General features: G+C 45.1%; 1 protein-coding gene across 2 annotated transcripts in view; it reads left to right on the top strand.

The window, feature by feature from the left end:
- Positions 1–5,080: 5,080 nt before the first annotated feature.
- The window catches only part of LOC118402509 (uncharacterized), a 171,700-nt gene continuing 161,153 nt past the window's right edge, over positions 5,081–15,627 (top strand). For both annotated transcript variants that reach the window (XM_052476577.1, XM_052476575.1), the window contains exon 1: positions 5,081–6,463. In XM_052476577.1, coding sequence (XP_052332537.1) covers positions 5,129–6,463 — 1,335 coding nt within the window. In that variant the 5' untranslated portion in view covers positions 5,081–5,128. The remainder of the gene's footprint in view (positions 6,464–15,627) is intronic.

The raw sequence follows: 15,627 nt of genomic DNA, 5'->3' as shown, positions 1-15,627 counted from the left end.
GCGAGAAGTGCAAATTAATCCCAGAACTGCAGAAAAGGACCTTGTGAAGATGCTGGAGGAAACCGGTACAGAAGCATCTATATCGACAGTAAAACGAGTCCTATAATCGACATAACCTGAAAGGCCGCTCTGCAAGGAAGAAGCCACTGCTCTAAAACCGCCATAAAAAAGCCAGACTACGGTTTGCAACCACACATGGGGACAAAGTTGGTACTTTTTGGAGAAATGTTCTCTGGTCTGATGAAACAAAAATAGAACTGTTTGGCCATAATGACCATAGTTATGTTTGGAGGAAAAAGGGGGAGGCTTGCAAGCCGAAGAACAACATCCCAACCGTGAATCACGGGGGTGGCAGCATCATGCTGTGGGGTGCTTTGCTGCAGGAGGGACTGGTGCACTTCACAAAATAGATGGCATCATGAGGAAGGAAAATTATGTGGATATATTGACGCTTCATCTCAAGACATCAAGACATCAAGCTTGGTCGCAAATGGTTCTTCCAAATGGACAATGACCCCAAGCATACTTCCAAAGGTGTGACAAATGGCTTAAGGTCAACAAAGTCAAGGTATTGGAGTGGCCATCACAAAGCACTGACCTCAATCCTATAGAAAATTTGTGGGCAGAACTAAAAAAGCATGTGCGAGGAAGGAGGCCTACAAACCTGACTCAGTTACACCAGCTCTGTCAGGAGGACTGGGCCAAATTCACCCAATTTATTGTGGGAACCTTGTGGAAGGCTACCCAAAACTTTGACCCAAGATCAACAATTTAACGGCAATGCTACCATATACTAATTGAGTGTATATAAACTTCTGACCCTCTGGGAATGTCAAAAGAAATAAAAGCTGAAATAAATCACTCTCTACTATTATTATGACATTTCAAATACTTAAAATAAAGTGTTGATCCTGACTGACCTAAGGCAGGGAATTTTTACTAGGACTCAATGTCAGGAATTGTGAAAAAGTTTAAATGTATTTGGCCGGGGTGATGCACTGTAACATTGCTATAACAATATGCGTGTCTGAGTTGAGAGAGTGTGTTTGTATGCATTTTATACAAGGGGTCTAATCCTGAATGCTTATTAATGGTAAAAAAAACACATTCCAGTTATTACCTGCAAAATCTTTGACTTTGAAATGCCTATTTACTCTGTTCCATCTGACTGCGCAACCCCCTGTCTCATCAGCCCAGACAGGCAATTTATAAACTTGATCTCAACTATAAAAAGTATCTATACATCTCCTCACATTTCTTTTAGACGAACAGCTGTAGTCCCATCTGACCTTTAACCCAGCTGTAGACCCCTTGTCTAAAAGAAATGTGAGATAATGTCTCAATACTTTTTATAGTGGAGATCTCTCCGACATTTGCAACATTGTTTCAATACCCAAATTTGATCTCCAGCTGTCCCATAGTAATCAACATGTCCGGAGTCGGGACGAGACAGGCAGGCAGCAATTCTCAGCCAGTCGAAATCATGAATCAGCTGGCATAAGTTTTATGGATACATACAAAGAAATGTCAATTGAAAAAAAGGTCAAATGAAACAAAGTGCAGCTAGTTTGCAGTCTTTCCAGCTTCAGTTTGATAAGCTGTGTTATCGGCTAGCTCTCTAACAACAGTGTCTTGATGAGTGAGCACATTTTCTATGCCAGGTGAAATCGCGCTTCATTAGCTTGTTATGGATGTATCTAAGTAAATGTCACTAGAAAAGATGCTTATACAAATGCAGCTACTTTGCTGTTATTCTGGCTGCACTATTCTGTCTGCACGTGATTCTTTTTGACGTGACTAAGTTAGCCATAGTTGGCTAGCTAGCAAGCAAGGGATAAGAACGCTGCCAGACAGTATGGCAATAGAACATTTAGAATGAACGACTGGGTCGCGTCCATAGATAGAGAACAAAAAGACTGAACGACTGGGTCGCGTCTCTGGCAACCAGACCGATGGAACGAATGACCAGTCGGCTTGGGTAGCAACCCTAGATTTGTGTCGTGACTATTTTGAGGGAGGATGAAATAGTATGACTAAATTCATCAAAATAATGTTATGAAAATATGTCAATCATTATTTGAATACGTTGGTAACACGTTGTATAAAAGAGATAATGCCCTTGAAGTTGGTGTTTGGATGATATATTGGCACGGTTTGCCAGCACTCGACATTGTCTCGAGCCTAACACCTGTGCCAATATATCCTCCAAACACCGGCTTCTCGGGCATTATCACTTAAATGTATTTGGATTAAAACATTTTGTACACAGTGTCTTGAATAATGAAAGAATGGCTATGTTTTAGTTTTTTTTTATTTTGTTTGTGTTTTGGAGACTATCTGTCCTGCTGTACTGCTGTGATAATATGTTTGTGTAAGAGAGGAAGGGAGAGACAGAGAGTGCGGATGGAGGTGAATCGTAATTTTAATTTTCAGTCTCGTTAAGTTGGCGACAGCCTTCACTGCACCGCGGCTCCCTGCGATCGATGGTGGAGATCTGCCTCTAATACTAACGAACCAAAAGATCATTTGAGTTTGGTGCCCAAGGAAGGGAAAAATGTATTAAGATATTTATGGCCCCAATTAATCAGTTCAGTGAGAAAGTCACCCGGGGGGTGAACACGGCAGGAAGCAGAGGAAAGTTAAAAGATGAGGGGGTGTTCCACCGTCCACGTACCATATGCCCCTTAATCACCTTTACCCCACAGTGAGGAGCCTCCTGGGCATACTATAGCTCATCAGTTTCTGGATGAGGAAGCCTATAGGAGACCCGGGCTGGTTGTCACACAGGTTGGTTGTCACAATGCTTATAACTAAAAACCTGGACAGTGCTCTGAATTGAGTTGAATGTACAAATGTACAAATGTGTTTATTAGAGATTAGTTTAGTAGAGATCCATGTTGTTCACACATGTCAACATCACAAAACATTTAGATTAGGAAAATACCATTTCTATGCTCCAGATTAATAGTTATGAGCATTGTGATAACCAACCCGTCTCCACTACCTTATACCATGTGGGATCTAAAGCTCTTCACCAGAGGCAGAATGAGGACAATTATTGAATGGTATATTTCAATAGACACAGCATGTGTAACACATGCAACCTGTTATCAACCTGCCATGTTCCCAACCCTACCAATGTATGGTCCTACAGGTTACATCATCCTCTCATTAAAACATAGTCACACCCTCTAGACCAGTCTAAGCCACTCTGTTCGACAGCAGAATACAGTCCAGGTACTTACCTGGATCAGCTGAAGGACTGACCCTGTTAAATCACTGGGAAAACACAGTCTCTGACACAATATCACAAATTGACACCAGTAATGAACCCCTCATCCAACCACACGTCCATATTCCGACCGGTTTAACGTTACCCTGGAAATTTCTGGTTGTGGTACTTTAGTCAGTAAATGTTCCACTTGATATAGGAGTACTGTATAGGTTTTATAGTGGTATCGTGTGTCATCAATATGGCTGTGACCTGTCATTTTCAATGTCACTGGGCCATCAATAGGAAGGGATTGGCTGATTGATTACAGAGAGCATAGAGGGTGAGGGACGCTACGACAGCACCTTGATTGACACGGAAGGAGGAAAGGAGATGAAAGACGAGCAGAGGAAGGGATAGCATATGAAAACAAACCTGAGGCAGAGAAAGAGTGAGACAGCCATGGATAGATAGGCTGAGGTAGAGAGAGGTGGTGAGACAGACATGGATAGATAGAGGTGGTGAGACAGCCACGGATAGATAGGCTGAGATAGAGAGAAGTGGTGAGACAGCCATGGATAGATAGGCTGAGATAGAGAAAGGTGGTGAGACAGACATGGATAGATAGGCTGAGATAGAGAGACGTGGTGAGACAGCCATGGATAGATAGGCTGAGATAGAGAAAGGTGGTGAGACAGACATGGATAGATAGGCTGAGATAGAGAAAGGTGGTGAGACAGACATGGATAGATAGGCTGAGATAGAGAGACGTGGTGAGACAGCCATGGATAGATAGGCTGAGATAGAGAAAGGTGGTGAGACAGACATGGATAGATAGGCTGAGATAGAGAAAGGTGGTGAGACAGACATGGATAGATAGAGAAAGGTGGTGAGTGGGAGAGGTGGGAAGAGAAAAAGACAAGGAGGAGGAGGGGGAGGAGGAGGTGGCGGGTAGTGCAAGGTTTTTTCTAAGAAAACTAGTTGTTTAAATGGAGAGTAAGGAAAAAGTGCAAGATGGGGAGGGAGTAGGACAAAGGGCAGAGGAGGAATCTTTTGGGAATATTCAGACCTCAGCCATGCCCCAATGACTGTACTGACAGGGCCTGTCTGTAACACAACACTACTCAAATGTTACACACCAACACACTACACTGCACAAGACAAGACAGCACATAGTTAAACAAAAACACAACACAACTCACAAAGTAACTGCAAATACTACAAGAAAGTACACACAATTAAGAGCATGGATCAGTATTGCGAGTGACAACACAGGGCGACCTACTGAACACTATGGTCAGAGTGTAACAACAGCTATCTGACTTCACCGTGCAATGCACCAGTGCTTGTGTTAATGTGATTGCCGCTCCATTAGTGGATCTGTCCTGCTTGTTCATCTGTCAGTTCTCCTACTTACCTTGCTGTGTTGCTCCGCTTTTAATTAACATTAAAGTTTTAACTTAATTATCTTTATCTTTTCTCTCAGGTTGTTCAACCCTCCGTGGAACACTGAATGAGACGTTCTGCAAGAGGGGAAAAAACAGCAGAGAGGAGCCGTGAATAGATAGAGATTTTTTGTGGGAAGGGCACCTGCCCTCCAGCTTAGTGTGAAGGGCATGTAATGGAAGAGTGAGAGGAGGATACAAGGAAAGAGAAATAGAGGAGAGAATGAAGACAACTGGAAAACAAGTACTTCCTCACAGCAAGTGTCACTCAAATTAGCTCATCTCACCACAAGCCAAGATGATTACCAGGAATCTGCTCCTATTGGTCTCCCTATGTCTGTGGGAGGGGCTTATGAGAGAAGGTTCAGCCACTAAGATCATCAGGAGAAGAGGGGTGGGCGGGGTTCACTTGCTGAAGTTAGGGGAGAACAGAGTAGCCGACCAATGGGATTCAAGTGTGGATTCAAACGTGATGCCAATGGTGACTCTTAGAAACTTGATTGGTCATGACCATGGTGTTGATAGTGGCTCCAAAATACCCCAGAATAATGCAGCCATAACAGCTAATAAGGAGAGGGAGACTTTTAAACCTAATCCTGTGTTAGACTTGGAAGAAGACCCTGTCAAAAAAGGGGAGTCAACTCTGTCTGTGTCACTCAATGACAGGGAAGCCATCCAGGAGAAAGGGCTTAGAAAGAGTAGAAACAGCACCAAAAACGCTGAAAATCCCACCAAGACAGGGAAGATGGAGAAAGTATTCTTAGTCCACCACAGGCTAGACATGCACTCCAATAAAACCAGATTCAAATCCCTTCCCCGATCCAGAGTCAGATCAGATCTGAGCATTCACACCACAGGGCTGCCAGGCAGAGGACTCACTAAAGATTCAACAAGGAACTTAACCCCAACCGGCAGCTACGGTGTCCTGAAACTACTGTCAAAAGAGAACCTGGTGAGGATTGTGAACTCACAGATTCAGAGCAAGAGCAGCCGAAGCAGAAAGAGAGATTTGATTGATGTGGATCGCAGCCAGTTGGAGGCCCTGAAATTACCGAAGCAAGATATGGCTGTCACTCAAAACCATTTCACATTGGATAACCAAACTGCTCTGCCACATGTAAGCGCTGTCACAAATGCTGATTTCAGTCCAGAAGAGGCTATTCACACTTTAAGTGTAGCCACTCCAGATTCTGGTGTGGGAAAGGACAACTCTGAGATGAGGGGTTCAGATAGCACAGACACCTGGATGAACAAGCACATCTCTCACCCTCTGTCACTGCCTATGAATGAGGTCAGTCTCAACACTGACAGGGAGGTGACCAACAGTCAGACTGACCCTCCAGCCACGACCAAGCATCTCCCCTCAAACGTCCCTTCTCAGACAGATGCTGGCCATCCATCAGTGTTCACCCTGCAGCCCCAGAGAAAGGGGACTCAAGATTTCGAGGAGAGCCTTCTTCACACAGCCGGACCACGACTCAAGATCCTGAGTCCAAGTGTCACTCAAGACCCTGTAGTTGGCGCTACAGAGTTAATTAACAGCAGCCATGTCCTCAAACTCCGCCCAGACCCATACTGGGGGGTCAGCCAGGACAAGGCAGCCAGTGGGGTGATGACAGTCGAGTCCGAGCCCGGTAATGGCTGGGGCCTGGTGTTCCAAGAGGCGGAGTCAGATGAGGAGGAGGAAGAGGGGCCTGGTCATACGGGGGGGGAGGGGACTCGGTCCCGCAGCAGAAGGAGTTGGATCTGGAACCAGTTCTTTGTAATTGAGGAGTACAGCGGGCCAGAACCTGTGCTCATCGGAAGGGTAAGAGGAAACATTATTACCTTGTTCATTAGTTCTATGAAGCATTTTTTGTGTCTTATTCTGTACCAGGGGTCTTCAACTCCAACCCTGAACCCTACAACTGGCAAACCTGATCCAAGTAACCTTGGTCAAGAAGGAAGACCATGATTAGTTGAATCAGGTTTACTGCACCATAAACAGTATACAGTCTATTGGGAAAGTATTCAGACTCCTTGACTTTTTCCACATTTTGTTATGTTACAGCCTTATTCTAAAATTGATTACATTTTTCTCATCAATCTACACACAATACCTCATAATGACAAAGCAAAAACAGGTTTTTATTTATTTTTTGCAAATGTATTAAAAAGAAAAACTTGCAATATCACATTTACGTAAATATTCAGGCCCTTTACTCAGTACTTTTTGGGTATGAAGTTACGAGCTTGGCACACCTGTATTTGGGGAGTTTCCCCCATTCTTCTCTGAAGATCCTATCAAGCTCTTTCAGGTTGCTGCAAGCTATTTTCAGGTCTCTCCAGAGATGTTAGATCGGGTTCAAGTCCGGGCTCTGGCTGGGCCACTCAAGGGTGCCACTCCTGCGTTGTCTTGGCTGTGTGCTGAGGGTCGGTGTCCTGTTGGAATGTGAACGTTCTCCCTCAGTCTGAGGTCCTGAGCGGTCTGGAGCAGGTTGCCATTCATTCTTTAAAAGTTGCAGCGTACTGCGGCACAGCTTGCATGGTGTTGCAGAATTCTATGGCATGTTATTTAAGTATGAACCACAGGTACCATTAATGCTAGTTAGTGCTAGTTTGACCACCAGTGGCCATCTTTGAGAAGCATTTGATAGCCTTCAGTAGTGGCTGTACTAGAGAATGCAGGCACGCCGGAGACGGGGGAACAATTCAACCACTTGGAGGAAGGAGTAGGATGTCCTTGTAAATAAGAATTTGTTCTTAACTAATTACATGGGGTGGCAGGTAGTGGTTAGAGCGTTGGCCTTGTAACTGAAAGGTTACAAGATCGAATCTCCAAGCTGACAAGGTAAAATGTTGTCATTTTGCCCCTGAACAAGGCAATTAACCTACTCTTCCTAGGCCGTCATTGAAAATAAGAATTTGTTCTTAACTGACTTGCCTAGTTAAATTAAGGTTTAAAAAATTGTTATTTCGTTGTTGTGATGTCTTCACTATTATTCTACAATGTAGAAAATAGTAAAAATAAAGAAAAACCCTTGAATGAGTAGGTGTGTCCAAACTTTTGACTGGTACTTGCTTAATTCATTTCATTAATGTTATGGTGTTTCTATTCCAAGAAATATGAAAAACCCTCTGCGTCTCCGTTAGGATGGAACGGAAAATATGGCTCTGTACAACGTGACGGTCGGGAGTACAGTATAGTGCTATTTAGCTAAAGTATCCCCGTGTCATGCAGGAACGTGGGAGACCTGGGTTCAATTCCCCAATGGGGAGGAAGGAGTTGGCTGTCCTTGTAAATAAGAATTTGTTCTTGACTTGCCCAGTAAAATAAAGGTTACACTAAGAGCATAACATTTCTACAAGTCTAGTCTAACCAATACCCAAATGGAGATTCAGTGAAAATAAAAATCTCATTAATTTATCAAGACCAGTCCCCATGCTTGTCTCAGAGCAGTGCGAAATGGTGCTAAAATAGTTGTAGGCTATTGCTTCTAACTTCAATGTGCTCTTTAAATACATAAAACCGACACCCATTTTAACAGCACATTACTCAATACTTGTGAGACTCATGTCGCCTATGGTAGGCCTACAGTATATAAAAAAATATGACGTGATTCTCAGCCAATAATTACATATAGAGGATTGGAGGATGTTTCTGTAATTCAGTTAAATTTATTCCCATAGTAATTCATTATGGATCCATAACTAAATAAACATCAGCATTTTGAAAGAGTATTTTTATAATTATTTTATTAATGAAAGCATAAAGATGCCATTATTAGTTACATTGTTTGAGTTTGAATGTATAGACTGGCACTAAGAACAGAACAATGGGAACATTTCCCTAGTCAGTGCCATTATTAATGCAATTCCCCTTAAAGTGTTGCCAGCATGACTGGGTGGGGGTCCACCCCCCCTCCTCCTTCCGGGTCCTCCCTTCCCCATGGGCAAGGTCGGTCTTCTGTGTGCGGCTCTGCGGCCCATCCCGTGCCCCCTGCCCTCGTGCCTTGTACCTCACACACTTTCAGTGGATACAGCTGGAAAACTGCAAGGCAATCCCATTGTGCGCCACTCGGGAGCCATTACCAATATATATTGTCCTGCTAATAACAGGGTTAATAATATATCTCTGAGAATATCCAATGGGCTTTTCTATAATTCTAAAAATAATAATAGCTTTGTTTAAAAAAATAACAATATTTTGGAGATGATTTTGTTTTCAAATAATGTAAAATGAGCAAGAAAAAGGCCATTCTTGAACATGGGTGAGACATTGTTACTAATTTGTAAATATAGCCAATTTGTTATTTGAAATTATTTATTTCTGTTTTTAGAGGGAGAGAAACCAAAAACGTGCAATCATCTCATGGGTCTCCCAGTCGAGGCCGGCACAGGTATTGAACCAGCATCTGTAGCAACACAGCTTGCACTGCTGTGCAGTGTCTTAGAACGTTGCACCACTCAGGGGCTGTACAACGTGACTGGTTGGGAGTGGGCTACAGTACTACAGTAAGAGCAAAAATAATCCTAATAAAATGAAATAATAACCTTAGTGTAACAACAATTTTAGTAAGTAATACTGAAGTCGTGCATAATTATCAGTTTATGTCGCCCATTCATTGTCAATTAGAGACACAGTAGGACCCAAAAGCATAATCAGTGATCTAACTCCTCCTTGCGCTGGTCTGGCGCAATGAAGTGGTGACGCAGGGTACCGTACTAAACCACAAATGACCTCTAAATCCCACAGCATAATCACAAAACTTTTAGTGGAGCAACCATAGTACTTTGCTATGAACATAGTACTTTGCTATGTTCATCTTTTCCTCGATCCTGATTAGTCTCTCAGTCCCTGCTGCTGAAAAACATCCCGACAGCATGCCACCACCATGCCTCACCGTAGGGATGGTGCCAGGTTTCCTCCAGATGTGACGCTTGGCTTTCAGGCCAAAGAGTTCGATCTTAGTTTCAGCAGAGCAGAGAAGATTGTTTCTCATGGTCTGAGATTCCTTTAGGTGCCTTTTGGCAAAATCCAAGCGGGCTGTTATGTGCCTTACTGTGAAGTGACTTCCGTCTGGCCACTCTACCTTAAAGGCCTGATTGATGGAGCGCAGCAGAGATGGTTGTCCTTCTGGAAGGTTCTCCCTTCTCCACAGAGGAACTCTGAAACTCTATCAGAGTGACCATCGGGTTCTTGGTCACCTCCCTGACAAAGGCTCTTCTCTCCCAATTGCTAAGTTTGTCTGGGCGGTCAGCTCTAGGAAGAGTCTTGGTGGCATTGAAGAGTCTTGGTGGTTCCAAATTCTTCTTAAGAATGATGGAGGCCACTGTGTACTTGGGGACCTTCAATGCTTCAGAATGTTTTGGTACCCTTTCCCAGATCTGTGCCTCAACAAAGAAGAAGAAGAAGAAGAAACAAACCGACCATGAAGCTTACGAGGGCTATAGTGCCACTAACAAATATAACTACCCACAACTAAGGTGGAAAAACAGGCTGCCTAAGTATGACTCCCAATCAGAGACAACGATAGACAGCTGTCCCTGATTGAGAACCATACCCGGCCAAAACATAGAAACAAAAAACATAGAAATAAAGAAACAAGAATGCCCACCCTAGTCACAAAAAATAAACAATTGTATGGGGTCATTATGAGGAATGGTGTGTAGACAACTTCTTCTTAATCCATTTTAGAATAAGGCTGTAACGTAACAAAATGTGGAAAAGGTCAAAGGGTCTGATTACTTTCCAATGCACTGTAGCTCTCCAGGAACACAGTTGGAGATCCCTGTACTAAACTGTCCTAATTCAACCCTAACCTGTATTCCCTTTATATATACCAGTGGTACTATTTCATTGTCATTAGGAGCTGCGGGTTTGTATTGTATGTGAAATAAATCTTCAATTGGAATTGATTTACATCAGCCCAGTCTACTCTGGTGCCTTCCAATCCCCATGAACACTTATATTAATCAATGAGGCACTGAGGCTCAACTAAAGCTCTTGAACCATACAGGCCCCTGGGACCAGTCATAACTAGCACCAATCCACACACCAATGGGAACTGACATCTTCATGAGAATGAATGTAGTCAAAGTTATATCTCATTTCACTCCAGGTCAGGACCTGTCAATGTCCACTCTCTCGTGGCCAGCATTCCAGTAGGTCCGGTAGAATGATATTGCAATCTGGGTGATTTACATCTTACGAGCATAGATTTATCACTATTACATTTACCACCTCAAAACACTAACAGCGGCTATATTTCTCCCCCTTCACTCTGATAGTTCATTATAGCAGTCGTGTAGCCTTATTCATCCTGCTCCTTTGGTTTTCAGAGACTTACTGAGGATGTGTGGGTTAGGTCACGTTGACTAGACATGAGCGTACTCAAGCTCTCCCTCTACTTAGCCTTAGAGTAGTGTGTTGTATACGCTGCTGTGTGTAGATGGCTACTGTTTAAGTCCGTGTGGCCAGTCTGCTGAGTAAATGAATAGTAATGATCCTGTGTGAGTGCTGCGGGCTGTCAAACAGCACTGCGAGAAAAAGATATATGGGGAAAAAAGCCCCGCTCTGTAGGAAATGTCTCACTGTCTGCAGATCCTATTTTATAAACGCTTAGGCCAAATTGCTTCACGTTTTATATCCAGCTGTACAGACAGCCAGGCATGGGGCCCTCTCCGACAGAGAGACGTCTGTAAGTAGCCTACTGACTATTAGGAAATGCTTCATTTGGGCACTTCAGGCAGGCCTTATAGGTACATGATGTACGATAGATGAAAAATTGCCCAAATTGATGCAGAACGGGCAAAGACAAGATGCATGAACTGAGCTGAATGTCCACGGTACAGATGGCCAGCATTGTAAGTCATTAGTGCAAACATGCACTGGGGAGCAGGTATTTATGCCTGCAGATTGTATTGAGCTCTATGAGGGAACACAGCCAGACCACACACACGCCATATGATATTGCTGACACTTGGAGTCCTCCCAGAACACCAATTGTGTTTGTGTGCGTACTGGTGTGTGTGTGTGCACGGGTGTGGGTATGTGTGTGTGCGTAATTTGTATCAGAGCGTATCAGCGATGTACATACATGGATAATGCTCTTGTACATCTTAATGCTCTTATGCATTTTTAATCTTCCGTCTCTGGCCCAGTACAGGCTACAGGCTACAGGCTACAGGCTACAGGCTACAGGCTACAGGCTACAGGCTACAGGCTACAGGCTACAGGCTTAGCTGGAACACACTGAAGATCAATGGGAACATGATGTTTTGCTTCTCCTTATTAGAGACATGATTATGGATAGAGAGAACTCAGATGGAGGAGCATGATGAATACTATATAGACTCCCAGTGCTTGTACACTGCAGTTCAAGGTCTTAGCCAACAGACACAGAGAGACATGGACACAAGCACATGAACACACGCACACGCACACGGACACACACACACACACACACACACACACACACACACACACACACACACACACACACACACACACACACACACACACACACACACACACACGCACACACGCACACACGCACGCACGCACGCACGCACGCACGCAGATTAAGACGCTATAAATAACCCTTTAAGACGCCGGCAAGGGGGATGGCCCCGAGGGTGAGGAGGGGCCGGTCTGCGAAGGTGGAAATCACGGATGATGTTGGGATCCAGAATGGGCTGCAAAGGTGGAAATGGACTGCGAAGGTGGAAATGGGCTGCGAAGGTGGAAATCCCAGATGATTTTGGGATTCAGAATGTCCTCCACCGGATCCCAACACCGCTCCTCTGGACCGTAACCCTCCCTGTCCACTACGTATTGGAGCCGCCCCCCACGATATCGGGAGTCCAGTAGGGATCTGACCGTATAGGCGGGCCACCTTTGCCATCCAGGGGATGAGGAGGGGTGTCGTGGGGGACAGCCTCAGCCAGGGGACCAGGAACCACCGGCCTGAGAAGGGAGACATGAAAGGGAGGTGAGATACGGTAGTAACTGGGGAGCTGTAATCTATATGTCACCTCGTTGACCCTCCGGAGAACCTTGAACGGCCCCACAAACCCGGGGCTCAGCTTCTTGCAGGGCAGGTGGAGTGGGAAGTTTCTGGTGGAGAGCCAGACGCGATCACCAGGATGGAACACGGGAGCCTCCCTGTGGTGGCGATCCGCCTGCTCCTTCTGTTGGTGGATGGCACGCTGGAGTCTTACATGGGCATCGCCCCACACTTCTTATGTGTGCCTGAAACACTCATCCACTGCAGGAGCTTCGGTCTGGCCCAGGGTCCAGGGCCGGCTGATGACCCAGAACACACTGGAAGGGAGTCAGCCCGGTTGAGGAGTGACGTAACAAATTCTGGGCGTCCTCCGCCCAGGGAAGGAATTGGGCCCACTCTCCCTGCCGGTCCTGCAGTGGCTCCTCAGGAAACTCCCCAGCTCCTGGTTCATTCTCTCAATCAATCAAATGTATTTATAAAGCCCTTTTACATCAGCCGATGTCACAAAGTGCTATTCAGAAACCCAGCCTAAAACCCCAAACAGCCAAGCAATGCAGATGTAGAAGCACGGTGGCAAGGAAAAACTCCCTAGCAAGGCGGGAACCCAGGAAGAAACCTAGAGAGGAACCAGGCTCTGAGGGGTGGCCAGTCCTCTTCTGGCTGTGGCTGGTGGAGAGGAACCAGGCTCTGAGGGGTGGCCAGTCCTCTTCTGGCTGTGCTGGGTGGAGATTATAACAGTACATGGCCAAGATGTTTAAACTTTCATAGATGACCGGCAGGGTCAAATAATAATAATCACAGTGGTTGTAGAGGTTGCAACAGGTCAGCACCTCAGGAGTAAATGTCAATTGGCTTTTCATAGCCAATCATTCAGAGACAGCAGGTGCGGTAGAGAGAGAGAGAGTCGAAAACAGCAGGTCCGGGACAAGGTAACACGTCCAGTGAACAGGTCAGGGTTCCATAGCCGCAGGCAGAACAGTTGAAACTGGAGCAGCAGCAGGTGGACTGGGGACAGCAGGTGGACTCGGGACAACAAGGAGTCATCAGCCCAGGTAGTCCTGAGGCATGGTCCTGTGGCTCAGGTCCTCCGGGAGAAGAGAGAAAAGAGAAAGAGAGAGAGAGAGAGTTAGAGGGAGCATACTTAAATTCACACAGGACACTGGATAAGACAGGAGAAATACTCCAGATATAACAGACTGATCCTAGCCCCCCGACACATAAACTATTGCAGCATAAATTCTGGAGGCTGAGAAAGGAGGGGTCGGGAGACACTGTTGCCCTGTCCGACGATACCCACGGACAGGGCCAACTAGGCAGGATATAACCCCACCCACTGCCAAAGCACAGCCCCAACACCATTAGAGGGATATCTTCAAACCACCAACTAACTACCCTGAGAGAAGGCTGAGTATAAGGCTGAGTATAGCCCACAAAGATCTCCCCCACAGCATGAACCCGAGGGGGGCGCCAACCCAGACGAACCCAAATCAAGTGACGCACCCCTCCTAGGGACGGCATGGAAGAGCACCAGTAAGCCAGTGACTCAGACCCCTAATAGGGTTAGAGGCCCAGTGGAGAGAGGGGAACCGGCCAGGGAGAGACAGCAAGGGCGGTCTGTCACTCCAGTGCCTTTACGTTCACCTTCACACTCCTGGGCCAGACTACACTCAATCATAGGACCTACTGAAGAGATGAGTCTTCAATAAATACTTAAAACCTCTTAGGGAGCCTGCAAATTTTCGCAGCTTTTTGTTAAAAATCGCGCAACATTTCAGCGCCCTGCTATTCATGCCAGGAATATAGTATATGCATATGATTAGTATGTGTGGATAGAAAACACTCAGACGTTTCTAAAACTGGTTAAATCACGGCTGTGACTATAACAGAACGTGCGTTTCATCGAAAAGTGCAGGAAAATCTGATCACTGAAAATGGGAAAATATATCCATGCGCCACTTCAACCAATTGTTATAAGTGACCCACATTAAATGGGGCCGAGGTTGCAATACCTACAGCTTCCACACGATGTCAACAGTCTTGTCATTTGTCTCGGATTTGTTTCTTGGTCAAACCGAAACAAGGGATCCGATTTCTTTCGGTCTCCGACAGGATGTTTTGGTTGAGAAATATCCGGACATGATTTCAAGACGTGGAGCTAAAGAATATACATCGCCCCGTGATCATTTTGATAGATTATTAACGTTTACTAATACCTAAAGTTGCATTACAAAAGTATTTTGAAGTGTTTTGTGAATGTTTATCGTCAACTTTTTTAATCAAGTGACGCACCCCTCCTAGGAACGGCATGGAAGAGCACAAGTAAGCAGTGACTCAGACCCCTAATAGGGTTAGAGGCCCAGTGGAGAGAGGGGAACCAGCCAGGGAGAGACAGCAGGGGCGGTCTGTCACTCCAGTGCCTTTCCGTTCACCTTCACACTCCTGGGCCAGACTACACTCAGTCATAGGACCTACTGAAGAGATGAGTCTTCAATAAATACTTAAAGGTCGAGACCGAGTCTGCGTCTCTCAAATGGGTAGGCAGACCATTCCATAAAAATGGAGCTCTCTAGGAGAAAGCCCTTTCTCCAGCTGTTTGCATAGAAATTCTAGGGACAATACGAAGTCCTGCATCTTGTGACTGTAGCGTACGTGTAGGTATGTACAGCAGGATCAAATCAGAGAGATAGGTAGGAGCAAGCCCATGTAATGCCTTGTAGGTTAGTAGTAAAACCTTGAAATCAGCCCTAGCCTTAACAGGAAGCCAGTATAGAGAGGCTAACACTGGAGTAATATGATCAAATTCTTTGGTTCTAGTCAAGATTCTAGCAGCCGTGTTTAGCACTAACTGGTGTTTATTTAATGTTTTATCCGGGTAGCCGGAAAGTAGAGCATTGCCGTAGTCTAATCTAGAAGTGACTAAAGCATGGATAAATTTTTCTGCATAATTTTTGGGCAGAAAGTTTCTGATTTTTTAAATGTTATG

Source organism: Oncorhynchus keta, chromosome 23 (genome assembly GCF_023373465.1).
Source record: "Oncorhynchus keta strain PuntledgeMale-10-30-2019 chromosome 23, Oket_V2, whole genome shotgun sequence".
Taxonomy (NCBI): domain Eukaryota; kingdom Metazoa; phylum Chordata; class Actinopteri; order Salmoniformes; family Salmonidae; genus Oncorhynchus; species Oncorhynchus keta.
The sequence above is the reverse complement of the archived record's forward strand: the minus strand, read 5'-3'. Positions and strand labels throughout refer to the sequence as shown.